This window comes from Notechis scutatus, chromosome Z, assembly GCF_049901735.1.
Source record: "Notechis scutatus isolate UNSWTSFEM ecotype Mainland chromosome Z, rNotScu1.2, whole genome shotgun sequence".
Lineage (NCBI taxonomy): Eukaryota > Metazoa > Chordata > Lepidosauria > Squamata > Elapidae > Notechis > Notechis scutatus.
Window position 1 is genome coordinate 83113845 of NC_142025.1, and position 27557 is coordinate 83141401.

The window sequence follows — 27557 nt, forward strand, 5'->3', positions numbered from 1 at the left end:
TGACTTTGACATCAACTCAGGCCACCATATAGTAAAGCTGTAAATTTTTCTTTTACCCCTTTCCTCCTAACGTAGAGGCTTTATCGGTGTTCTCGAGTGCTAAATTTAGACATGCTATTTTGCCTCTTTAGTTCAGCCTCCCGAATCTCCTTGATCTTTTCCCCTTTGGCTGGGAAGAAAGGGAACAGTGTACATTAATTCCTCAGCTTTGCAACCACTGCTTGTAGGTAACCTAGCTTCGTCTACTATCATCACTATCCAATGCTGCTATTTTCCAGATATGAAACCTTTGGATGTTCATTGAAAAAAATTTCTTCATACATATAGCCCAATGAAGGAATGCAGTGAGAGATAGCATCAAGACAATGAGAAATGATAGCACTGCTTTACACTACTCTGGCGAGATCACACCTGAAATACTAGGTCCAGTTCTGGTAATCACAATAGAACAAAAGTTGCTGAGACCTCAAAAGGGTGCAGAAAAGAGCAATAAAAATGACAGAGGGTCTGAAGGCTAAATTGTACAATGAACAGTTGAGGTTTCTAAGCATGTCTAGCCTATTGGAGAGAAAGATTAGTGGGGACATAATAGATGTCTTCCAGTACTTGAGGGACTATCGCAAAGCAGAGGGGTTTGATTTATTCTATAGGGCACTAAGGGCAGGACAAGAAGTAAAGGTTAAGAAGTAAAACCTTGTCAAAGAGAAATCTATCCTGTAAGGATAAATTTTCTGATAGTGAGAGCAATTAATCAATGGAATTGCTTGCCTCCTAGAGTTTTTGGGTGCTCCCTCTCTGGAAGTTTTCAGGAATGGACTGGATAATCATTTGAGTGGAATGGTAGAAGGCTCCTGCATGGAGTTGGATTAGATACTCTGAGGTCCCTTCCAACCCTATGAATCTATGATTTTAATTGATTACTAGAAGCTAAACTTACCTTTTTTGTGATATACCAATAATTATTTGGTCTACAGACTTCAGAAGAACTGCAGAAGGCATGCCACCAAATTGTTTGAGTGGAGAGGGCCAGAATTCAAGTATTACTGTTTTACGGACGGCAACAGAGAGCAGTTAAATTGACAAAATGGATTTCTTAGGTCTTGCAAAATAGTATGTAGAAATCTAGTGTCTGAAGGTTAGGGCAAAAAGAAACTATGTTTGAAATCCAGCAGGAATGGATTTGTGTTTATCCAGAGACACCTTGGCTTGTTAAATGGTTGTTCTGAATGGGGTCATCTCCCAACTGAAGAAAATGTCCATAACCTGGGATTCTCCAGGACTCAAGACAATGACTTGAAGAGTAAATGGAAACCAGGGGCTCTTCATCCAGCTGGGCTGCTGCATCAATTGCAGATGTACCCCAGGGACCCTGAGCCTTGAAGCCATGATTTCAGTGACTCAGGTTTTCATTATCACACATCTATATTATTCTAATGCACTGTATATGGCAATAACTTTTATAGATAACTTTGAAACTGCAGCTGCTAGGATATTGTTGCATGAAAGTCATCACAGTTGTATAACATTAATTTTCTGGTTGTTCATTTGTCTTCAAAACAATTATTTTTTAGCTTTATTTAAAATATTTTGATAAGTAATCATGTTTCACTTCCAGGACTTGCCAGTACAATTGATGCAATTTTGCACTTTATTGTTATTTTTATTCCTCCTAAGTCCTTGCAACTAAGTCTTGGAAAAGAGCATGTGTGATTATAGTAGATTTCATTTCAGACATTTAAGATGTCTTTAAACAATTGAGCTAGAAGATAAATCTGCAGTTTTCTCATTGAGAAAAATGTACGCAGTCATAGCAACTTTTTCCAGCTGGAGAAGTTATAATTTTTTTATTTCCAGGTATGTTGGGGATCCAGTCCCAGAAGCTCCAATAGCAACATTCTGGAGTTGTGAGAACACTGATTCTTTCATGCCAACACAGCTGGAGAACAATAAATTGGAGAAATTAGCACAGTACACTCTTAGATGATTGATGGAATTCAATATCTGCCCCTCCCTCCTTTATCATATTTCAATTCTCAAAAGCAAATTCCACCTCAGATTAGCTGTATTGGAAACTGTTTGTGGGTCGATGTGATCCTTTTGGCAATGCATTTATGAACACTGAAATAATATTGTGAAGATATCAGGCTCCTGTATAGGAACCACAGAATAGCCATGTTTATGTATATGACAGAAAAAAGTTTCCATCTAATATGTGCATGCATCTGACAAGTAGAAGGAAAAGCAAGGTCACCCTCACCATTCCTATGTCATTTAAAGTGCTAGGCCTGTTTATATTACAGCATCTGCTTGGTATTGCCCAGCCATCACTGAAATCTTACGAAGGCAATATTTTGGCCCAGCAATGAATGGTGAGAAGAAAAAGAGGTCTTTGCTTCCCTACTTCCTTGTCATTGCTCCCAAATAGTGATCACATGATCCTGGGATGCTGCAACCATCCTAAATACATGCCAGTTGCCAAGTACCTATAGTCTGATCATGTGATAATGGAGACGCTGAAATGGATAGAAGTGTGAGGATCAGTTGTGTACGTCACTTTTTCCAGCGCTGTTGTAATTTTGAATGGTCACTAAACTGATAGTTGTAAGTCAAGGACTACCTGTACAATGCATACCTTAACTGTGATTAGTAGATGGAATGATAGTCACCAATTTAGAACCAGAAAAAAAAACTAAACCAAAACAAAACCCAAGGCTATATTCTTCAAGGTCTTGAAGAAGAATTTGAAAAGTTACTGCTTTAAAGAGGTGTGTTGCCCTTGTGCTCCTCCATGTTCCAAAGTACCTTTTTGAATGACTTTTGAGGCATATATAGACAAATTCATGGTAGTTCAATCTAGCAGTGGCCACAGCGGCAGTATATTATGCATCATCATAGCTATAACTATTTTGTCCTGTTTTCTGAAAGTTGATTGGTTGTTATGGGACCCAGAATACTGTATTAGTCTAGAGCAAGCTTGGCCATGGTTTTTTTATTTAATTTACCATATTTGCTCATTTTGGCCCTGCCATGAAATTATGGTCTTACATTCTAGAACAAACTAAACTATTTAAATGTAAATCATTGTTTAATATCCTGACTGATTCCCTTTCAGATTACATTGGAGGATATATAATTACTGAAAATGTCTTGTGGATGTTTCATGCAAAGGGTAGAATGAACAGGCTAAAGTTTGGGGAAATGGCTTCTATTTTTCTTTTAGTAATCCATATACAGCGCTTACCAATAGCAATAGCACTTACACTTATATGCCACCACATAGTGCTTTACAGCACTCTCTGAGCAGTTTACAAATGACAGCATATTGCCCCCAGTAATATGGCTCCTCGTTTTACCAACCTCAGAAGCATGGAATCAATCTTGAGCAAGTCAGGATCAAACTTCTGGCTGTAGGCAGTTTCCTTGCAATATTGCATTCTAACCACTGTGCCACCACAGTTCATATACACTCATGTAAATAAAGATAGGACACCCTCTAATATGTACCACCATAGATAGTTCTATGGTGGTACATATTAGAACATAGTAAAAATCTGGTTCTTACCAGTTATTAAAAGTATGTAAATGCAACTTGGTTTTCTTTTTGTAAAATAAATGATGACATGCTGTAATATGTCACATGTTGTCCATCTGAAGTTAAATTTATCTACTTTTAAAAACCAGATGATTTTTAATATATCCTGATATGCAAAGCCATAGGATTCAAAAAGGGTGTACTTCTTTTTCACATGACTGTAGCCCCCCAGTGAGTTCAATGGGATTTATCCTCAGGTAGATAGATTTGCAGTTTCTATGAGGTCAATGGGATTTTTTTCCTGGGAAATATTGCTACTAGTACTTGCCCACCTTCATGGCTTCCTCACATCCCTATTGCAGATGAATTGAGTTATAAGTGTTTTTTATTAGAGTTTATTATACTATAAAATACAAATGGAAATGGAGATCAGAAGGGAAAAAGGAAAGAGTGTATGGTAAAAAAGAGAAAAAGAAAAGCAATGACTCCTGATTCTTTCCACTATGATAGAATACAGCTTCAATTTTTGCTTTACATTTCTAGTAAATACAATCCATTTCAATAACAACATGATCTGATCTAATCTAATCATTAAAACCTAAAATCATAGTTTCATTTTTTTCCCCTATTTTGAACACAACGGAGCTATAACTGTTTTTAACCAGACTTCTGTCTCCTTGTTTCCTAATAAGGAAAGCAAAGTCTGCAGCATCCTTTCATTGCACTGACTTGACGGTTGATAGAAACCAGTCAGGTACTTCAGACTGATGTCAGCCTTGCATGGTGCATGCCATAGTGCATGTCTTAACTCAATAACCTTAACATAGGAAGAAAAGCATGAAGAAAGTTTCTTTTAATCTCCTGTATTTGTTCTTTATTTCATTAAATGTGCTGGATTCCTACAGAGAGCTGTTAAGAGAGATAATCAAGTTCAAGAAGAGATGGAAGATTGATGAGTGAGACCACTATATCTGCTGTAGGAATGCTGTGGGAATCCCACTATTAACAATCCTGCATTGTGCTTATGAAAATCAATTCTTGAGATTATTTTTGATTTGATTCTGAATCTAAGGCTGCGACAGTAGACTTTCAGAAAGTGAGCTGAGTATTAGTTCATCACAAAATAAGACCATAGTTAATGGGCAGTACTGTATACATAAATTTGTATACTGCCCACCTCATCAAGAGGCAACTCCAGGTGGCTTACAACCAAATAAAGCAAGATAAAACATTAACTATTAAATATCAAATATTTACCTAAAATTAACAAAGAATGCAAGAAAGAGACACGTGGAGTAGAGGTGGAGTCTTGTGTCAATCTATTAACCACCTCCAGTATGATATATCCCCATTGGAATCCTGACCAATTGGCAGAGCCAGATTTTAAAGCCCTTTTGGAAAGCCAAACATTTAAGTGCTGATCTCACCTCCAGAAGCAGAAAGTTCCAGAGGATGGAAATCATGGTTTTAAAAAGTTCTTCTTTTGGAGTAGATGAGCTCTTTGCTGATCTGTTAGCTGAGGTGTGCAAGAAACATACCACTGTAGTAACGAGGACTTTAACTATCTTGTCATCAACTGGGAAACAAATTTTTCAGGAAGTGGGAGATCAAAAAGGTTCCTGATGTGCCTAGCTGACAATTATTATTTTTTTATAAACAAATTTTATTAATTTTCAAAAACAATACACAAACAAAACAGGAAAGGACATACCTGGCACACAACCTGCACTTGTGCAAAGGTCCTCCTGGCCACGTCTGCACCTGCTCTTCAAGCAGGAGTCACAAGTCCAGTAGAACCCCCAGATTACACGCACAGGGTCTGTTTGTCACCCCATCCAAGATCAAAGGTGGCAATTCTCCATGAGCCAAAGAACTCTAACCCAGAGCCACTCAGTTTTGCCAGGGTTCAGTTTCAATCTATTGCTCCCCACCCAGGCCCTAACAGCTTCCTGCCAGCCCGTACCTCGTCCCCCTTGTCGTGAGATGCCTGCAGCCGCTGCCTTTTTTTTTGGTGCGAGAAGCCTCCCAGCTGATGCCTTTTTGCCAGCCTGAATCGAGCCAGCTGGCTGCAGGCTTCTTGCGCTGAAAACTACTGGCCTCTGCTTTTCAAACGCACTAAAAAAGAGCTTTATTCCTGCCGCCATCACCGCCCTGTTCTTCACGCCGGCCATGCACACGCACCTCATTGCCTGCTGCACCGGAGGGACTTGTCTGGGCAAGTACCTCCACTCCAGCGCAGCAGGCAATGGGGTGCACCCTGGCATGAAGAACAGGGCGGTGAGTCCCAGCTGCTGCTTCTTTGCCAGCCAGAACTGAGCCGGTAGCTCACGCACCATCTCCTAGCAGAAGGTCCTGGGACCTCACATGTGCACATGTGAGACTAGGATTTTCTGCAAGGAGTTGGCACGTGGGTGAGTCCCTCTGGCACTGTGAGATGCACACACTCTGTGTATGCCCAAGAAGGAGGAGAAGACTTGGGTGAACTTTTCTGCCTCCCTTCCCTTTGCTCTGCTGCTGCTTGGAAGGCAGCCATCCCAGCCTGTCCCTTTAAAATATTTCGATGTGGAGAAGAGGACCAAAAAGGCAGGGTGCAGGAGCTGCCTTCCGATTCCCAGACAAATCTCGCCATGTTCCCCCTCCCCACCAAGAAGCCTACAGCCACCACTTCTTTGCCAGCAGGAGAATCCTCCAGCCGCCACTCCCAGCTCGGTTTTGGGTGGCAAAGAAGCAGCTGCTGCAGGCCTTTCACGCTTGCAAAAAGTGGCACGAGAAGCCTACAGCCACCACTTCTTTGCTGGCAGGAGAATCCTCCAGCCGCCACTCCCAGCTCGGTTCCGGCTGACAAAGAGGTAGCAAAAACTGTGCAGGTTCACCCCATTGAGCCTGCTACACTGGAGGGATTTGCCCAAGCAAGTCTGAGCGGAGCGGTGCAGCAGGCAATGGGATGAGCCTGGGTGACTGGCACATAGAACATGGCGGTGGTGCATTGGAGAAGCAGAACAAGGCCAGAAGTCAGTAATTTTTGCTGCAAGAAGCCTACAGCCGCTGTGTCTTTTTTTTGGGGTGTGGCTAGAAAGTGGCTGCACTGGAAAAAATGTGGCGGCTGCCAGCATCTCATAACAAGGGCAAGATGTGGGCTGGTGGGGAGCCCAGCGACAACAATGCTCAGCCCTGACTTGCCTTCCCTGGCAGCCAGCCACAGGAGGAAGGTAAGATCATGGCTGTGGGACAATGAAAGAGGTGGTCATGGGGGAGGAAACGGGGAGATTAAGGGATAGGGCCTCTGAAAGAGGGGAAACGGGGTGACTGGTGAAGAGAGAGTGGGCAGCATGTAGGATTAGGCCAGGTCTGCCTGGGCAGAAAATAGGTAGATAGGTAGAAATTCAAATTTCTTTTCTACTGGGTTCTGTGGATATGGCTTGGCGGGGGGGTGTGTGTCATGTGACTGAGTGGATGTGGGTGTCAGTGATGTCAAGTTGGACATGCCCACTCAGTCAAATGATCCTCCCCCACCAAGCCATGCCCACAGAACCAGTAGGGGAAAAATTGAATACCACCACTGGGCAGACCAATCTAATAAGTCTTGCTTCCTTGTGGGGAGTAAAGCTCTTAAGAAACTTTCTGCCACAAGATCGTGATTTGACCATGACAGAGAGACCAAAGGCAGGTCCACAATTCCAGGTCACGCTGGTATAGACGCTGCTCCGACAAGAACATCAAATTGGATGTGTGGCCGTTATTCCTAGTTGGGCTCTGGGTAACCTGGCCCATGGAAGTCATGGTTTTCATGAAATCCTGGGCTACTCCGACCCCACCCCAGGAATGGCAGATTGAAGTCCCCAGAACTATAAGCCAGGGGAACTCCACTGCCAATCCTGCAGTGAGATCCAGGAGTCCGGGTAGGGAAGCTGCCACACTGCAGGAAGGCTGGTATGGCAGCAGCAATTCCATCTGATCTAAGAAAAAGGGTCTCACAGCCAGGCACTTGTGAAGCCATGCTCTTTACATTTGTTTCTTAAGGGAGAAACAGCCCAATCTATTAGAGGAACACGGAACAGTTATATAAGTTAAAATAGGTAAGAAATTAGTAAGAGTATACCTATCCACTCTGGATGAGTACAAATCACCTGGGCCAAATTATTTGCCTCCCAGGATTTTGAAGGAGCTGGGACAGAGGTGGTATTCAGCAGGTTCTGACCAGTTCTGGAGAACTGGTAGTGGAAATTTTGAGTAATTTGGAGAACCAGCAAATACCACCTCTGACTGTAGATTTTATAGTATCCTTCCCCTGCCATGCCCACAGAACCAGTAGTAAAAATTTTTGAATCCCACCACTGATGCAATGGGATATCTCAATGTTTGATTTTGAGTTCAATATTCTTCAATATCTTCATAAATGACTTAGATATGGGGATAGAAGAGAAACTCATCAAATTTGCTGAGGATACCAAGCTGGGGTAATTGCTAACACTTTGGAAGATAGATTCAAGATTCAAAAGGATCTTAACAGCATTGGGCTTTATCCAATAAGATGCAGTTTGTTTCTTTTTCTATCTGGGGAGGGGGTCTTCCTTCACTGCTTTAGTGGTATCTGGCACTGCCCTTTTGGGGTGTATTTCTAAGAGGCAGGATGCAAGCTTGGCACTGATTTTTTTTTACTGCCTTTCTGGGGGGCATGTGACCTTTCCTTAAATCTGGATGATTTCCTTAGGATATCTTGTGAGTGAGTGAGACCAGCTGGTGTCTTTAAGTGGTGCAAATAGATCTAAGGATTGCTTTTCCTGGCTGTGCTTTTTCTTGAAAGCTTAAATGACCTCTCTGCTAAAGGGTTTCTCTTTATGAGCAAGAATTGGCTGCTGATAGTTATCATTGCCTGATTTGTAACTCCAGCTTGCAGGTATTTTTAATCTAATGATTGGTGTTTAGGGCAGCTTGCAAGCAAAGAAGCTTTTTGTATTTTTGTACATGTAATACTTGACTTACAACAGTTCATTTAGTGACCATTCAAAGTTACAATGGCACTGAAAAAAGTGATTTATGACCATTTTTAACTTATGACCATTGCAGCATCCCCACTGTCATGAGAGGCCAGGCGAGGAGAAGCACCCCTTGACATGAGTGATGTCAAGTTGGCCACACCCACCCAGTCACATGACCACCAAGCCGCACCCACCAACTAAGCCATGCCCACAAAACTAGTTGTTAAAAAAATTGAATCCCACCCCTGCCCATGGGCCAGATGCGTCACGTGCTGGCCATGTCCACACCCGGTTTAATGAAGGGGAAAAAGTCCCAATATGTCATGTGACATCATCGTGACATGAGTTTGACACCCCTGGAATAGATGGTATCTGGCTCAACAGTAGTAACTGTGAGAGGATCTAGGTGTCCTAGTGCTAGGTATGAGTCAGCAGCTGCCTAAAAAGCCAATGTAATCCAAGGTTGCATTCATTGAGCTAATTTTATGCTTTGGACACAAAATTATCTTTGATAATTTGCTCTGCCCAAAGCAAATATCTTGTCAGTGAAGTGGATGAGATTTCACATTAAGATTAGGTTTACCGAGGTTCAAGTCTGTCCTCAACCATGGGTGACTTTGGACCAATTATTGTGTTTCAGACTAACCAATTCACAGTTCTCCTACTATACATACACAGATGGGTGGGGGTGGGAAAAGGGTCTTTGAGAAAGGGCATTGGAAAACCTGGGAACATATCTTAATTAAGAGTTGAACTGCAATTTCCAAGTGATGATTAATGCTGTTTTCTTCCTTTCAGCCTTATGCACCTTGTCTGCCATACTTGCTTCAAGAGGCATGAGAAACTCCATCGTTGTGGCCAGTGCAAGTTTGCACACTACTGTGATCGCACCTGCCAGAAGGATGCCTGGCTGAATCACAAAAGTGAATGTTCTGCAATAAAAAAGCGTGGAGCAGCCCCAAATGAAAACATCAGGTGAAAGGATTAGTGCTGAGAAATAGAACTAATGAGTTTGTAATGAAATACTGTATGGCTTAAGAAACAGCTTTGTTCAAGGTTCAGGCAAGCTGAAATGCAGGGCAATTTTTAATCCCTTTTCCCTGGAAGGAAAGTTTATATGGAAAAAAATTACCATTTATTCTCTTGAATGTTTTGTTCTAATTTGTTTTTATTGCTGTCACATTTTTACCTATTCAACTTATTTTGTCTTAAACATTTCTTGGTCCTATTTCAGTTTACAGCTTCAATTTTTAAAGCTATTTTAATGTTAAAGAATTCATTTAAAATAACAAAGAAATAAATCAAGTTAAAACTGAAAAAAGATGTAAAACACATTTAGAAGATCAATTGTGATGTATAAAGCAGATTTAAAACAAAATTCCCCAGCGAGTTTAATGAAAATGTCACACACACACAGTCTCACCATTTCTCCCATTCTGACATAATAAATGAGGTCCCCATATCAAGTTCAACACAGGTCTTCTGGAAGATGAAATTGAGAGAGATTTATATGAGATGGTTTGGATGCTACTTCTATCCACAGGATGCTTATGGCTCAATGACTGTATAGTTCTTTGTCCTCTGAAGTCCTTCCTCAGAGTACTGGTGATTGCAGCTAGCTCTGCTTTTGGAGAATAGCAGGAAACATCAGTGTTGTGGTTGCAAGATGCAGAGGACAGATGACTATCCCAGGTACCTCATAATTGTTACAGTGAGCTTTGTGGATCTAGGGACCGTGAATATCATTGATATTCACAGCATGATCAAGAAGCCTTTTGTTGAGATTTTGAAAAACCACGCAGAGCAAGGAGGTCATTATGAACCAAGTGGTATGAACAAGGCAACTTCTTCCATAACCAAGAAATTGACCAATTTCTGGAGTCATTTGACCACTCATATAGAACCAATAAAGAAAAAATATTTGTAGCTCAGGGTTGAAATCAGGGATCCTTGGTACTCCCTGATCTTGGTTGTTTTTCTTGCAAACGTCTCGTTACCCAAACTAGGTAACATCATCAGCACTAGCACTGATTATTTTACATAGTTTGTGTAATGAAATGTCTGCAAGAAAACAACCAAGCTCAGACAGCACCCAGGAGCAGTGGTGGGATTCAGCCAGTTTGCACTACTTTGGGAGAACCATTTGTTAACTTTCTGAGCAGGTTGGCAGACCGGTTGTTGGAATAAATCTCCTTCCGAGAGCCTTTTGTTTTTCCCACTTTACAGGGCTAATTCTTTCAGGAAGGTGTGTTTCTAGCATAATCTTGTCTATCTTTAAGTGTTTTCAGAAACTGCCTCTGGTTAAGCCTTGTTACATTGTAACAGCAGTTGGTTTTTGGCAGGCTAGCTGGAGTGGCCTCTCTGGCTTGACTTATTTAAAGGGGAAGGGTTGTTTTAAGCTTTTTACACTGCTTTAGTGGTTCCTGGCACTGTTCTTTTGGGATGTACTTCTAAGGGGCAGGATGCAAGCTTGGCATTCTGATTTTTTAATTGCCTTTCTGGGAGCATGTGATCTTTTCTTAAATTTGGATGATTTCCTTATGATATCTTGTGAGGTGAGACCAGCTGGTATCTTTAAATGGTACAAATGGATCTAAGAATTCGTCTCCTGGGTGTGAAAGGGTGCTTTGTCAGTTCACTGAGCACAGGAGTCTTTTGTCTGTGGGGATTCTTCAGTTGTCCAGGTCATGGTTGTCCAAAAGGTGGTTTTTTCAAGAGTGTTGGAAGAAATATCCGTTGGTTCAATTCTAAGCGAGGAGAAAGACATTGGAAACATAGAGGTTAATTGGAAATATGGTTTATTGGTGAACAGGACCACATGGGTTTGAGGTCCTTGGCAGATGATCAATTGGTTTGATGACTACATGTATTTTTATACAGTTTATTCTACAGCATTTTGTAATTTAGAGGCTTGATTTGTGTATTTTGTTATTTGATTTTAATTAGTTTGTTTCACAAAGGCCAGCAATGAGTTGGGTTTCCTTAAATTTGGATGATTTCCTTAGGATATCTTGTGAGGTGAGACCAGCTGGTATCTTTAAGAGGTAACAAATGTAATTAATCCTAGATGCTGGTTTCCTTGGGGTTTTAATCCTGTCCTCTTCCATTTCTTTGGGGCTAATAAGAAAGGTTGAGTCTGTTTCCTGCCTTTTAAGAGCATGTTTCTCTATTTCTCATTTAGGGAAATATAATTTTCTGCCTTTTTAATATTTCTCAAAATATTTCATTCTTCTGTGGGGAGGGTGCTAACTTTCTACAAGAGGTAACTGGATTTTCTTGGTTTCCAGAAAATCCAGTTGCCTTTGAAAAAGCATCTTTTGGACATGAGTCTCTTTCATGGCTTCGGAGTGGCCAAGGCACATGATTGCTCACTGATAGTAATATTTAAAAAAAGGAGGTAGGGATGTGGATCCTTCAATTCATTTTAGTTTTCTCTCATGATAATAAGGCTAGTAACATGGCACCAGGCTTGTAGTTTATTTAGATATCTGTGGCATGTACTAATTTTATTATCATCCACAAGCTTGGGAGGGCAGAGACGTGAACCTGGGTCCCTATATACTTTGTTAATTTGTCTCTTTAGCTCGGCATTTTGTAGCCCAAATATGCCCACCCACTTTCTCCAGTTTTCAGGTGTTGCTGATGAAAAGGAAGGTATTCAGACAGAATGGTTTAGGTTTCCATGATGGCTGTGGCTATCATTGATCTTCAGTGAGTATTCCCCCATTTCTAATCTAATGATTGATATTTAGAGCAGCTTTTTGCAAGCAAAGCAGCTTTTTATATTTTTGTCCATGTAATCCTTGACTTACAACAGTTCATTTAGTGACCATTCAAAGTTATAATGGCACTGAAAAAAGTGACTTATGACCATTTTTCACACTTTCACACCATTGCAGTTAACCCTAATCCCACAGTCACAAGAGGCTGGGTGAAACGAAGCACCCCGCGATGTGAGTGACGTCGAGTTGGCCACGCCAACCCACTCACATGACCACTCAGCCACGCCTACCCAATTGGTTATCAGGGCAGAGAACCAGTTGTTAAATTATTTGAATCCCACCACTGTCCAGGACTCCTGATGCCACCCACCTGCACTGATTCAGTAAGATCTGCTGGGATTAAATAAAGAGAAGGAGTAAATATATGACATCTCTGACTTCAATAGGAGAAAAAGAAGGGAGGAACTTGGAAAAAGGGCACCCATAGACTTAATCTTCAGTTTCCATTGACTTGGCCTTTATATTTCCATGCTTTCACACTACAACAGAACCTTTGAAAATAACAAGGGGCACCTGTATAATGCTTGTTGGATTTGATTCTCAATTCTATGGCAGTTGCTCATTAGGTGATTGATTAGTCAGTATTCAAGGCAAATTATTTGGAGGATATCTCTGACTTTTACATTGCTCATCACAGAAACTGAGAAAGTTATTTTTAAAAAGACAGGTAGGCATTCCAAATATTATATGAGCAAGTTAATGTTCTATTAAAAGAAGACAGCTTGAGAGGATGTTTGAAATGGCTATTTGCACACTCTCAGTTTTAACTACTATGGAATTCCACACTTATCAGACATCCTATTTATAGGAGCTGGATAAAAATACATCATTGTGATATATGAGACAGGAAGGCATTGTGAACTTCAGTGGAAACTATGCTTCTAGCTAGAGAGTTAGTTCTCCTGAAAGGCTTCCAACTGTGAGTATATTTGTAGAAAAACTAAGGTTGATTTGCCCATTCTTGTACACAGATAAATTATTATCCACTGGTGTGGCACAAAACTTCTGTCAACCCTATTTACTTGGCAGGAGACGCAGGCTTATAGTTATGGTTATAGTTTAGGTGATAGCTCAACAACCTCAGCTGCTGCACAATATTGGTGTTGCCCCCTTCATATTTTTTCTTCAGATTTGACCATCCTACTCTAATTAAAATTTCAGTCAATTTATTCAATTTCAATTTATTTCTTGCTCTCTGATGGTCATCCAGATTTCCCCCCCCAGCTCATACCTCAACTCAAATGTTTACTACAGTCAGAGACCAGTACAATTAAAAATACTCAAGGAGCATCTAGTTAAAAATTCTAGAATAAAATAATAACAAAAAACAAAATCTATGTTAAAATCATAATTTGGCATCTTATCTGTCAGTTGCATGTAAACAAGAACATGATCTAAGGTATAATATAATATTAATCCTTAAATTGTGAAGGCCTATAGTCCTTAGTTACTAAAATGCAACCAAATAATCACACCAAAAGATTCAATGCATTAATTGAATCTAAAATTGCTATAATGGATTATTGATCAGGTTCCGATGAAACTTTAGTGCTGCTGTGCAGAATCTAGCTACCTGTGCTGTGACTACCATCCATTTGTCTTTGAGCAGCCACTGAAAATGTATGGTTCCAGAATGGTCAGGATACCTATAAATGATCAGAAATGTAAATTTTGTTCAAATGTTTCTGTAAAAAGAGCAGCGAAGAAGGATGTGTCCAGAGGTTTTCACCTCTCCAGAATTACAAAGACATACCTTTCAACTAATGATATCCTTTTATATTTGCTATCCAGGAAGGCAGATGCAGCCCATACCTGGTAACCCCAGGTCAGACATATGCAAGAGAACTGAATGATACTGGTAGCTAATGGGTAGTTAGCTAGACATAATGGTTTATTGTTCAAAGTTCTTAGATAATTCTTAATCTTTTAATTCTTTCCCATGTCTCTTTAAGAGAGAAGAGTTTATTTTTTAAAAAATCTGCACCTATCCCAAATGGAACTTGCTTTTTAGAAGAGCCAACAACCTATACATTTATCTGGCAGCAGAAAAAAAGAGGTTGCAGATTATTTTGGGGTACCTAAACATGAATCTCATCTTAGAAAGAAGAATCTTGATTTTGTAAACTGTACCAAGCATTATGAAACATTCTGAGACATAAGGCAGAATCCTCTTAGCTGCCCTAAGAGACTTTGTATATGAAGGAATGAGCTGTTTAATTTTGATTACAATCTACCTACGCTGAGAGTTTCACAATTTCATATCACAAAGTATTAAGTAAAATAACCAAGTTTGGCAATTCGTTGTATAGTTTCTGAGAGACAGTCTGGTATATAGATGAAGGCACCAGGCTAGAAAGTAGAAGCGCACGAACTTTAATTCTGTGTTAGGCACAAAGCCAGCTTGGACCTTAGACCAGCCACTTTTTCTCAATCCTAGAAAGGAAGCAATAGCAAACTAATTCTGAAAAATATTGCCTAGAAAGCTACAGGGCCTTTCGAGACAAATTCCCAGAATCTTGAATAAAAGGGGAGAAAACCAAAGGTTTCACATACTTATATACTGTTATTTACTCTTCTCCTACTAGATTGGCTGCCCGAATCCTGTGGAGAATTGAAAGAGAAGGAGGAGGCCTTACTGAGGGGTGTCTGGTTTCCATTGACAGCCTGCAAAACCATGTAGAACATTTTGGGGAGGAGGAAAAGAAGGAGCTGCGGATGGATCTGGAGAGCTTCCTGGAGTTCTGGCCACCTGAGAGCAAACAGTTTGGCATGCAATACATCTCCCACATATTGGGTGTGGTATGTATCTATTGTTGAAATCTGGAAGGAATTGTGGGAGAGAACTAAAGCAAATTTATCCTGCAACCAGTCCACATTTATAGTGGTTTGCAATATCCATGGTCATGTGACCACAACAGTTTGGATGATTATAAGTTTTTCCTGAAACCAGCGTTACTACTTCTGTCTTTTTGGAAGAAAAGTCCCATAACAAACAATGGTTTGGCTTAACAACTGGGGTGTTCGCTTAACAACCACATTTATAACCATTGTATTGTCAACCACATTTACAACCATTGAAAGTCAAAATCGACTGCTCATATGATGGCCACTTTATAACCATCACAACTTTCAGCTGTAATTGTCAGCCTCAGTTATAATTGTAAGTCGAGGACTACCTGTATAATGGACACATTGTATGAATGTAGTTCATTATATTCAGTAAAGTTATGATTCATTACTTAGCATACTGTGAGGAGGTTGCTTCTTAGAAGAATGTTTGGTGCACTTCATAAAACTCGTACAAAGAGCTCCACTCTTTCAGGTAAATGGTGGGGTTTGGGTTATTTTTGTTCTTTATAGCATAATCTGTAACAATTCAAGATGATGGCAAAATGATAACATACATGCTAGGTTGCCATTACATTACAGTTTTTAATTGCTTCCTGGAAAATCTATGGCTGTTTATTTTTTAAAGACTAGTTCTTTCTCCCAGCCCTTTTCCTTACTACCGGATTATTTAATGGAGCATTTGGTCCTTTGACACACCAATGTGGGTATTCTTTACAGCAGGAAGACAGTAATTAACTGACTGTCTAAATATGAAATGTTGGAAGCTTATGGGGCATATCTGAGGTATTTAGAATTATACATCAGGAATCCACTGACTGGTTGGCACCTTCACTATGTTCTTAAACTACTTAGCCCAAATGATGCTGTTCCACCCCACCTCCAAACAATAGGGGTGAAAAAACAGCTCTTGATAAAACACATTTGAATCCTTCACAAAATTTTGTGAGATTGGAAGATAATCACTCTCCCCTTATATCTAATTTGTCCAAAAAAAAAAGGCAAAATAGAAGTTGCAACCACATGACAAATCCTGTTTTGTGTATATGTCTATTGCAGGATTTTAAGAATTAGGAAAATTAAGAAAATGCATTTCTAAAGTATGCGAGGAATGTAGTGAGAGACTTAAGAAAAAAGAGAGGGAGAGATTATCGCTGTACATAATTTGGGGGTTTATATATATTATGTAACCTGTCTAGTAACTTGTGATGATTTTAATATAGATCGTAACAGATGGAATGAGTTGAATTGTTCATCAATTTATATTTCTGTTCCCAAATTCTGTCTGAAAAATCGATCCCTCTGTACAGAAACTGGCTGTCCCTGATCTAAAAAAATATTTGTTTTCCTGATCCATCTTATTTTTTTGTTTTTGTGAGAGCAGATCAATTGCAATGGTTTCACCCTGAGTGACCAAAGGGGACTTCAGGCAGTTGGTGTAGGCATTTTCCCCAATCTTTGCTTGGTGAATCATGATTGTTGGCCCAATTGTACTGTCATCTTTAACAATGGCAAGTAAGTATTCCTTCCCTAAAACATTCTTTTCTGTTCAGAGATTAAAACAAAATATTTCAGAAAACAATCTGCTTTTCAGATAAAAGATAGCCTAACTCTAATGCATCGACTTCCGCTTCCAGAAAATATATAATATGGCCACTGCTGAACTCATCTAAAAAAATGGGGAACCCATTGGAACATTATCTAATAGAAATCCCATTTCAGCGAATGGGAAATGCTTTTACAATGTTCTTAGCAAGCTGAAAATTATTCAATAAAGACTGTGCCACTAAATGGTTCAGTGGATTGTATTTAAGGTGTATTGTCAAGAACATGGAACAATCTTGGACCTAGAAAAATAAATTAAGAAAATGGTCGAATGAGGTAATAGTTTAACTACTATGTTTTTTTCACTGAATCAATTCCTAGCATGACTTAGTGATGTCAGTGAAATTCTGATTCACTAAGATGGTAATCAATCTGTTGATGGAAGCGATTAAGGGTCATAATGATATTTATAGACAGAATCAATCTTTCTTAAATCTGCACTTTCCAACAATGTTATTCAATCAGTCAGAAAAGGCTCCTTCTGGCCTGTATGAAAAGGCAAGGACCCAGTCATCTTCTTAGAGAAAGGATAGTGACAACTATATTCTCCCTTAAAATATGCTCCATCAATAATATGTTTGATCGCAATAAACGTAAGAAATCTACTTCAAAAGATCTACTTCTTGGTAAGCTAGAAAAAAGTGGAATAGATAGCACCACCACGAGATGGACTTGCAACTGGCAGACAAACCATACTCAACAAGTAGTCCTTAATGGGTCACAGTCTACATAGAGGGAAGTATGCAGTGGGGTGCCACAAGGTTCTGTCTTAGGCCCAGTACTCTTCAATATCTTCATTAACAACTTGGATGCGGGAATAGAAGGGGAACTTACCAAATTTGCAGATGATACTAAGCTGGCAGGAATAGCTAACACCCAAGAAGATAGGCTCAAGATCCAGATGGATCTTGACAGACTAGAACACTGGGCCATATCTAACAAAATGAAAATCAATGTAGAGAAAAGTAAAGTCCTACAAGTCCTTTTCTTTAGGCAAGAAAAACCAAAAGGACACATATAGTCTGGGTGAAACCAGGCTCAATAGCAGTAACTGTGAGAGGGATCTTGGAGTCTTAGTGGACAACCAGCTAAATATGAGTCAGCAGTGTGCAGCCACCGCCAAAAAAGCTAATGCAATCCTAAATTGTATTAACAGAGGGATACAATCAAGATCAAGGGAACTACTAATACCACTCTATAAAGCCTTAGTAAGACCACACCTACAGTACTGCATCCAGTTTTGGTCACCACATTATAAAAAAGATGTTGAGACTCTAGAAAAAGTACAGAGAAGAACAACCAGGATGATTAAGGGACTGGAGGCTAAAACATACAACGAACGGTTGCAGGAACTGGGCTTGGCTAGTCTAGTAAAGAGAACGACCGGGGGAGACATGATAGCAGTCTTCCAATATTTAAGGGGATGCCACAGGGAGGAAGGGGTCAAGCTATTTTCTAAAGCTCCTGTAGATGAGATGATAAGAATTGGAAGTCCAAATGTGATCCCTCTTGAATGTTGCTGTACATATATTCTAACTATCTCATAAAACAAATTGTGAATATCAGAAGCATGTGAATTCTGAATAAGAACCAAAACTTAAATTAATGTTGCTATTGCTCAGAGGTGAGCAGCTCACAATCCATAGTTTTTTTATGGCTCCCATGTTTTTTTTTATGGCTCCTTGCTTGTAACTCCGGAATTCCTATAAATCACACAAGCATTATTCAGTAGCAAAACACTAGCATTCAGGGAACAACTTCTGATATCTTTTTTTCAGAAATTAGAAACTAAATAGATATGTTAAACTTTAGTAGGCTTAAGACATTTACTTTATTAAAACTTGCCACAACACCTTCTCACTTCCAAGGCTCTTCCAGGAACTACTACTTGGGTGATCTCAATGTCTTTGCAGTCCCTAAAAGCTGATTAAAAATGAATACCACTACAGTGCAGATAGGTCAGACTACAGCATGAGTCAAAATATCAGAATATCAGCCTGGTATTTTTAATTTCACTTTGGCTCCCTCTGTAATTCTGTGCCATGTACCTTGAATTGGAAAAGGACCATGTAGAACCTCACTGCCAAGGTGGGAAAGGGTTAATGTATTTGTCATATTTGATTGGATGGGGTGTTATTTTTGAGAATGCCTGAATGGAACTTCGGGCAAGGAGGGAATTCAAGTCATGAAGTGTCCAAAACTAAAGCCAGGATGCTGTTGAAAAGGCTATTTTTTGATGGAGGGGCATTTGCACTGCAGCTGCAGCTGCTTTGCCAGCATTTTGTCATTCTTTTTGATCAGGGCTATGTGAAATAGATCAATTCACAAGATGACTTAAAGAAAGCAGCACGGGAAGGTTCCTACCTAGCTAGTTATGTCTTCTGCTACTACCAGAAAAAAAAAAACATATTTTGAGATGGATTGACTAATACTAGGAGAGAAAGCCCAGTTGGAAATCATTCCCAGCAATACAGGATGCTGCTGAGCAGAAAGAGTGGAAAGCTCTGGTTCAGCTGTAGAGGCTACCTTTTAGACTGCTGTTACTATTTGTCACTCTTATCCTTTCAAGAGGAGAATAAGAATTAATGAAATTTGCTTGTAAATTTGTAGTGTTTAATTTCAGTTGCCTGAAAATAAACCCCATTGTAAGGTTTCAGGATGAATTAAAACATAAAAGTAAAGTAAATTATTCTGGTCCAATATCTATCATCCATCGTTTCTAGTAACATTTAGTGGTTATGTATCCTATCAGAAGGCCTGGATGAAGCATAGATTATATGCTAGAGGAAAACCTGAAATCAGATAGTGGAAATAGTTAAAGACAAAACATTTTATTGTGTTTAGCATTACTTTTTATACTGATGCTTTGTGGTATATTTGCAGTGAATTCAGTAAGGTAATACATGTGGTATATTCCAGGGGTGAAATTAAACCACCTTGGCCCAGCTTGGGAGAGGTGGTAGGGACGATTTGAGTTGATAAAAAATTGCCCCTGGTTGCTATTACTATTATACCAAGCCATATCCACAGCTATACCCACAGAGCCGGTAGGGAAAAAAAATGAATTTCACCCCTGATATATTTTTAATTATAGTGAGTAGACTACCAAAAAAGTTCTGCTTGCTGTTACTAATGCTATAATGCTGAAGCTGATCTGCATAGTAAGACCTACTTATGCCAAGGGAAAGTTCTACTGAACCTTGGAGCTTAGTTTCATTAAATTCTTATTCATAAATTAAACTTCTCTTGGATGGGAAGGAGAGAGCCCAAGAGGACCAGGAGATGGAAAATCTAAGCTTTTTGATCGCCTTCAACTCTGGTTCCTCCACTGTAAGAAAATCTAGTCAGTCAGTCAATCAATCATCATGAAATACAAATATTCCAGTGCTAGAGTCAAAGCCTGTTTGAGAGGGGAAATTATAAATTGTATGGTCTTAGGCTTCCAGCTGATAATTTCAGGTGCATCTTTAATGTTGTCCTTGGTATATGCATGTCAATGTGTAGCTGCCTCCAAACATTCAATCTACTAAATGTCTGGGCTCAGATTGCTTTTCCAGTGTTTCTACCTTTGTAAAACTGCAGGTGTCTGTTTTTTTTTTCCAGTCATGAGGCTGTAAGATCATTGTTCCACACCCAGATGAGGTGGGTCAGTCTTGAAAGCATAATATACTCCCTTCTCTCACTACTTCTCTATCATCCTGCATCACTATAGACAAATCACAGACAATAATAACCCAACTTTGGAAATGTCTGTTGCGTGTAATTCCACATTTTCCATAATCCCTAAGCTAAATTCCACTAAACCCAGCCCTTAATTTAATACTTCCTGCATTTTGTAGTGTATAAGTACTATAATATTAATTGTGATTGTCACCCCTGTTCTTATCAGATCAACTTGCCCATCCTTCTTAACATTGGAACTATCTTCTTTTTCCTTCTTTCCTTTCCATAGCTATGACAGCATGACCTGTGTTAGTGGGAATAAATCCTATCAATCTTTCATCTTAATTGCAGGTGACCCATTGCCTGAGACTCGTTTCTCTAATTTTGGTTGTGTTGATTACAACTACTTCCAACTGAGGAGAGGGATTGGCCATTCCATCCCTTCCATCCCATTTCCTACCCTATGACAAGTTTTTGATTGTAATTTCAGGAGGGCCTGGCAGGAGAAAAGAAGACCACTAGGCCTCTGAAAACTTTCAAGTGTATCTTGAGCATTCTTGGCAAATTTTTGTACAATCCTTGGAGATTTATTCTGTGTACTTTCCAGGAATACTCAAAAATATTTTAAGTTTTAAAAAAAGGGAATTAATTGAATTATAGAAATGATAGAAATTCATCCCTTGATTCAGCTGATTATAAACAAGCTGGAAGGAGCTGCATATTTTGAAACCAAATATCTTCACAGCTGATGTAAGAAAGTGTGATTGTCTCTGTATGTGCGTGAATGTAATTGTAGTTAATGTGGCATGTAAAGAAGTATTCTTTCTTTAAAAAGTGACAACTTGTACTGGGAAGTTGTGGTTAAAGTATACTAACAGATTTATTACTCTGACCTAATAAAGGGGAACTTAAAGGTAATTACCATATATTTCTCAATGCTTCTGGGCTACTGTTGAAAATGAAACTGGAATGAACCAAATCACTTCCAGTATGTGAGGTTTATGCACCATACCAATTTTTAAAGGAAGAATAACAGAGAAAGATTGAGAATGTGAGAGAAATTCTTTATGTTACACATCTGGAAACATTGCTTTTTATATTCGGATAGACATAATTTAATTTAATAAGGATCTCCAGTGACACTACCATCAGAAGTAGGAGTGATGAGGGTGCATGGCAAAAACAGATTCATGTGCTCAAAAACTGAATGTTTAGGAATGGCATGGTTAATGCATCTGTACATGTGCATGTAAGTCTGCTTTTGCTTATTTTTTATAACAACTCTATTTCTAACCGATGTACCATGTACATGATTTCAGATGTGATTTAATTGGTCTAGAGCAGGGGTCGACAACCTGCAGCTCTGGAGCTGCATGTGGCTCTTTCATCCCTCTGTGGCTTCCTGTCACCAGTCAGTGCCATAATTTTGAGAGGAGCTTCCAGTTTTGGGGTGGGAAGCATGGCATGCCAGGAGGAGACTCTATGGCAAGGGGCGGGTTTTCTGGTCAGCTCCACAAGGGGCAGTTAGGACAGGAAAAAGGATGCCATGCTAGGAGACTCTATGGTGGGGGAACCGGACTTCTGGCTGGCTCCAGAATTGAACGTGGGGCTTCTGGTTAGTGTTTATGGTTGCCGACACCTGGTCTAGAGACTATGTTGAATCCCTCAAGTTCAAATTCTAAAGCTAAGAAGATCCACCCTGCTCAAATACATGGAAGATGCCACTCAAAAGTTGTCTACTAGTGGCAAGAATAATAGGTGAAAAGTATCCACAAGTGACCCTCTTCCTCAACCTCACAAATAAGTGAACAGAGCCCTACCCCTTTACCATGCATTCTGGCTGACTCATTTATTGAAAGTTATCAGTTAACTGTGGCGGTGTGAAGCAGTGACTACACTATATGTGATTTTTCAATGGCAGCAGTGGAATATTAAGTGAGTGTGCTGAAAGTAAGAAGGAAAATGTCAATTAAAATGTAACTGGTATAACAAAATAAAATGAGAAGATACTTATCCAGAATTTTGTAATGGTGCTTTCAAAATTATACTTTAACACATGAATATGCTATAGACTCTAATTTTCTAAAAATTAAATTGTTTAAATTTTTTAACTTTAATTAAAGAATAGTGAGCACTATATATCTGCCTTTTGAATTTTTGATAATTTGTTCAAAACTGGACACTGCATGTAAAATTATAGAGGTTGTTGAATGAGATTTTCTCTTTAGTCAGAAAACAAAGCTGCTTTGTTCTACCAATGTTTAACAAGAGCCGGGGGGGAAAATGCTCTTCAATAAAAGAAATAAAAGAAAAATAAAGTGGTTTTGATTTCCATAATTGTATGCAGGCATTAATTTGACCAGTTCATATTACAGAATTTTGTTCACCCTTGTACAGAATTGAGTTCAGAAGACAGAAAATTCCACAAAATAATTCGTGGCTTTGCTTGGGAAGATACATCCTTAAAGAGTTTCTTTCCTAAGAATCTTAAATTATAGAATCAGATAATTATTGCAATTGATCTAATGCTTCTTGCCTTATTTAAAACCAGGATAGAGCTACGTGTATTGAGTAAGATCTCTGTAGGAGAAGAGCTGACTGTTTCCTATATAGACTTTCTCAATGTCAGTGAAGACAGAAAGCAGCAACTGAAAAAACAGTATTATTTTGACTGTACCTGTGAGCATTGCCAGAAAGGAATCAAAGATGACCTGATGTTGGCTTTGAAAGAAGGGAATGAAAAGGTAAGACTTTGACAGATTTCAGAATATTTCCAGGAATATAGATGGATAAGTACTGAATTGGATATAGAAAGATTTAGGTTCAAATATGCCTTCAGCTGCCTGCCCGCCCTCTGCTCCATCCCCCACTGTAGCCGAACTGCCTGTTCTGCATTCAGGGCAGAGCCAACGTACAACTGCCACCCGCTGACACCCTGCTCATTCACCCACTTATAACGGCTCTTGCTCTGCCCATTGCTACTCTCTTCTGACAATTCGCTTACTCTCCATCTAGCGCCTGCAGTGAGTTATACCCACAGCAAATTTCACAAGATGTCTTGTGAAGAAATGGTGGCAGTGAATTGGCAGAAAGAATTTGGTGGTGGCAAAAAGGCTGCCCCCAGCTGGCTACACTGAACTAGTGGCATTGGGTCATCACAGAAACCTGGAGAAAGCTGTGGCCCATATAGATGATGGGAATAAGTGTAGTTCCTACTAATGCTGATTTTATTTCAGCTGCCTGATTTTTCATAGTATAAGAAGGACCATTTTGACCACTAAATCCAACTCTGCCCAGGATTTAATTTAATTTTTATTTAACCCAGATTAAAATATCTTGGACAGATTATTGTTTAGTCTGCACTTTAATGTACCCAGTAAAAAGAAGGCTACCATCTCTCTAGATCAGGGGTCCTCAACCACTGGGCCGCGGACCGGTACCGGTCCGTGGAGCACTCTGTACCGGGCCGCAAAGAAATTTTTTTTTAAAAAAATGGCGGCTTTCTTTGCCTTCGGTGAATGCTGCTCGGATCGGGGATCAAGGACACAAATGAGAGAAGGGGAGGGAGGAAGCAACCGAAGCCTGTCCTGCTCTCTGGCTCAGCAGCTTGGTTTCCTCCCGCCTCGTTCCTCTCTCAGTCGCTCTCTCGCTCCTCCACCAGCCCAGGAAGAAACTGCTTCAAAGAAGCCGTTGGGGGGTGGCTTTTCCTGTCTCCGCAGCGCCTCCAAAGCGCCCGTTTACCCCCACCCCGCCCGCCCGCGCGCGGTTCAATTCAGTGCTCTGTTCTGCCTGCCTGCCTGTCTGGTTGTTTGGGAGCAGCTTCGGCTGAGAATAATAACTATTCGCCTCTTTTTATCAGTCGAAGCTGCTCCGAAACGAAGGCAGGCAGGCAGGCAGGCAGAACGGAGCACTGGGTTGAACCGCACGCGGGCGGGCGGGGTGGGGGTAAACGGGCGCTTCAGAGGAGCTGCGGCGACAGGAAAAGCCACCCCCCCCCCCGCTTCTTTGAAGCACTTTCTTCCTGGGCTGGTGGAGCAGCGAGAGAGCGCCTGAGAGAGGAACGAGGCAGACACCTGAGGGAGGGAGGGAGACACCTGAGGGAGGGAGGGAGACACCTGAGGGATGGGGCTGAGGGAGGCAGGGCCGAGGCGCTCCCTGAACTTGGTGGTTTGCTGGCAGACGTTTTATTACCTGACTAGGTAACATCAGATGTTACCTAATCAGGTAATGAAACGTCTGCAAGCAAACTACCAAACTCGGATTCTTCTCCCCCTCCCCCCGGTCCTTGAAAAAGTGTTTGTGCTTGAAACTGGTCCCTGGTACAAAAAAGGTTGGGGACCACTGCTCTAGATAACTGGTGGTACTGTCAGATTTCTCTTAATGTTTGGAAGTTTTTTTTCTAATATTCAAATGGTTTTGCCTTCCTGTAACTTACTCTTATTATTATTATTTTCCTCTACCCTCTGGGAAAAGAGAATAAATGTTAGATTTCCTTTATGTGACACCCTTTCATTTGTTTGAAGCATGCCATCAAAATATCTCTCTGTCTTTTCTCAAAACTCAAAACATCTTCCTTCAGTCTTCTTAATACTCTTAGGAGTTTAATTTCGTGCAGTAAAACAGTTTTGTGTGGGAAAATGAAAGACAGTTTTGTGTCTGTGTTCTGTACCATATTCAGAAAATTTCAGTAAGGTTCTTGTGATTTCTTGTTCATCTCTGTTCATCTTCATTATTGTTCTTTGAATCTGTTTCAGTTGAAAAAATGAGCTAAAGTGAATCTTGCAAGGATTGTTCCAAGACATTATTATCTTGATAATAAAAAGAAAATTGAATTTGTTTTATGATGTTCTTTGATAAGAAAAATGAGGAAGCACACGCTAATATCTTCCCCTTATTTCTCACAGGCATCTCAAGAAATGATGAAAGAGGTCATTCAGTTTTCTAAGGAAACCATGAAAAAAGTTGATATAGCTCGTTCTGATGGGATATACCATGAAGTAAGTTATTGGACACCAGATTTTCTGCAATGATTTCCTTCACGGTAATTTAAGTGTTACAGGGAAGTTTTCTTCCATCTCCCTAGGACTCCATAGCAGTGTGGGCCATCTGAACCCCTTTTCTGTGAATTTCAAAATTCAGCAAAAAAAAAAAAAAAAAAAGGCCAAATAATGGCAATTGTCTGTCATTTTTAAAATAAGGAAACAAAAGTTCTTAGGAAAATGATCTTTCCAAAGTAGTTAAAATAGAACAAAAAGCTCAGTCTTGTTGCTTCTAGGAATTGTGTCCTGCTTATTGTCAAAAAAAAAAAGATTTTTTTTTAAAAAAAGTGTATCCTCACCCTGCCAAAAATTTGCCAGCTCCTGCTTCATAGTATGGGACTTTTTGACAACCAAGGGAAACTTGATACAAGTTTTACATTTAATGTTCAAAATAAATTATTTTCCATACATTATCTTCAGATACATCTGTCAGTATGTATCTTCCTTCCCAAGAGGACTGTATGTGTGATGGCACCCCATGTTTGAGCAAAGTGCATTATATATTCTGCTGTTCCCCATCCCTACCAATCTAGAGTTAAGATGTCATTGAGGCCATTATGATAAACCATCATTTTCTGATGTTTTTTTTTGTACCAGTAGTTTTGCTTTTTGTTTTGCATTTGGATTTTAGCAAGATCATCCCTCATGAATATCTGTCTCTTTATATTATTGTATCATAATTACTTCAAATTACAGATAGAAAGACAGACAGACAGACAAACATATAGACATAAATATATGAATGAAATTCCCATTTTGCTTCATCTCAGCAGGAAAGGCAATCTAAAAGGCATCCTCTTAAATTAATTAGTACAGAGGGTCAACTAAGACTGGCTGTCTCAATAGAGATTTTGACCAAAGTATAAAATAGATCATTTATATTGGTTTTGTCTTTTCAACTATTACACTTGCGGGAGATTAAAAATGTGTAGCTGCCTTTTGGGGAAATGTTGATTGAAGTGATGGTGCTAATCTTGACAAAATAAACATAACTTTTGTTCATTAGATTAACTCCAGATAATATAAACTATAAACATATAGGGTTTTTTTAAATTTTATTCTGTCCCATTATTGGTTTAAATCTATGAAATTTATGCACATTTATATCAAGTATTTCAATTATTACAGCCAAAGATCAGTAAAAAATGCTATCTGTACAAAAAAACTAATGAAAATATATGTAATATGTAACAATAAATACCATTAATGCAGATTTAAAAGTTATCATCTCTGCCACGCTCCATTTTTTGCCTCCTGGGCTTCAGGGAAGCCTCCTGGGAAGTCATTTTTGCTTCAAGAAGGTTTCCCTGAGGCCCAGGAGGCAAAAAAGGGAGTCCCCCGCACCGTTTTTTGTCTCCTGGGCCTCCTGGAAGTCTCCTGGGTGAAGCACTAAGACAGCAAGGGGGATCCCAGCACAGCTGATGTCAGAACAGCTGATCATCGGGAAGAAAAAGAAGAAGAAATACCATAAGGAGTGATTGGGCGGGGCGGAGCGGGTGGGGGAGAATGCAGTCAGTGATGTGCGTGATGTTGTGCATGCATGATAAGGACTGACTGGGTGGGGAGGGGAGGGTTGGGCAGAGAGGGGCGGGGCCAGCCAGGAGCATGATTTACTCGTTCTCCAAACTGGGCAGAATCGTAATCACTGGTTCTATAGAACCGGTCCGAACTGGTAGAATCCCACCCCTGGGATTATCTTTCCTATATAATCTAGTTTTCTACCTACTCAAATATTGACTGCAAAGATGAAGATTGGTGAGTTTCTGCTTACAGAATGTTACTCTTTCAAGCCCACAGAAACCAACAAAATACTGAGATAACGTTTCTTCAAGATCTAATTCAGTTTAATTTAATTTAATAATTATAGGGAATATTTAGTTAAGTGTTCATGTGCATAAAATAACTCACCGGTGACATGAAGGAACTTGACTATTAAAGCTTCTTTCCAGTCCCTCCCATATAATGCACAATTGGAAGAATCCAAGGAATGGAGTCCATGCCTCCAGAAAGGTCCAGGATGCATCGCCTGTAAAGACAGTTGATGAACTACCTGGTCCTTTAAAGCAGGGGTCCCCAACCACCGGTCCGCGGACCGGTACCGTCCGTGGAA

The 27557-nt window shown here is 39.9% G+C and overlaps 1 protein-coding gene across 2 annotated transcripts in view; it reads left to right on the forward strand.

The window, feature by feature from the left end:
- SMYD1 (SET and MYND domain containing 1) overlaps window positions 1-27557 on the forward strand; it is a 32425-nt gene that overhangs the window by 1481 nt on the left and 3387 nt on the right. The window contains exons 2-7 of one of the 2 annotated variants that reach the window (XM_087945851.1): window positions 9310-9486; window positions 14879-15092; window positions 16525-16655; window positions 20349-20387; window positions 22960-23152; window positions 25313-25405. In XM_087945851.1, the coding sequence (XP_087801977.1) occupies window positions 9310-9486; window positions 14879-15092; window positions 16525-16655; window positions 20349-20387; window positions 22960-23152; window positions 25313-25405 (847 nt within the window). The remainder of the gene's footprint in view (window positions 1-9309; window positions 9487-14878; window positions 15093-16524; window positions 16656-20348; window positions 20388-22959; window positions 23153-25312; window positions 25406-27557) is intronic. The other variant, XM_026679884.2, reaches the window with a different exon arrangement.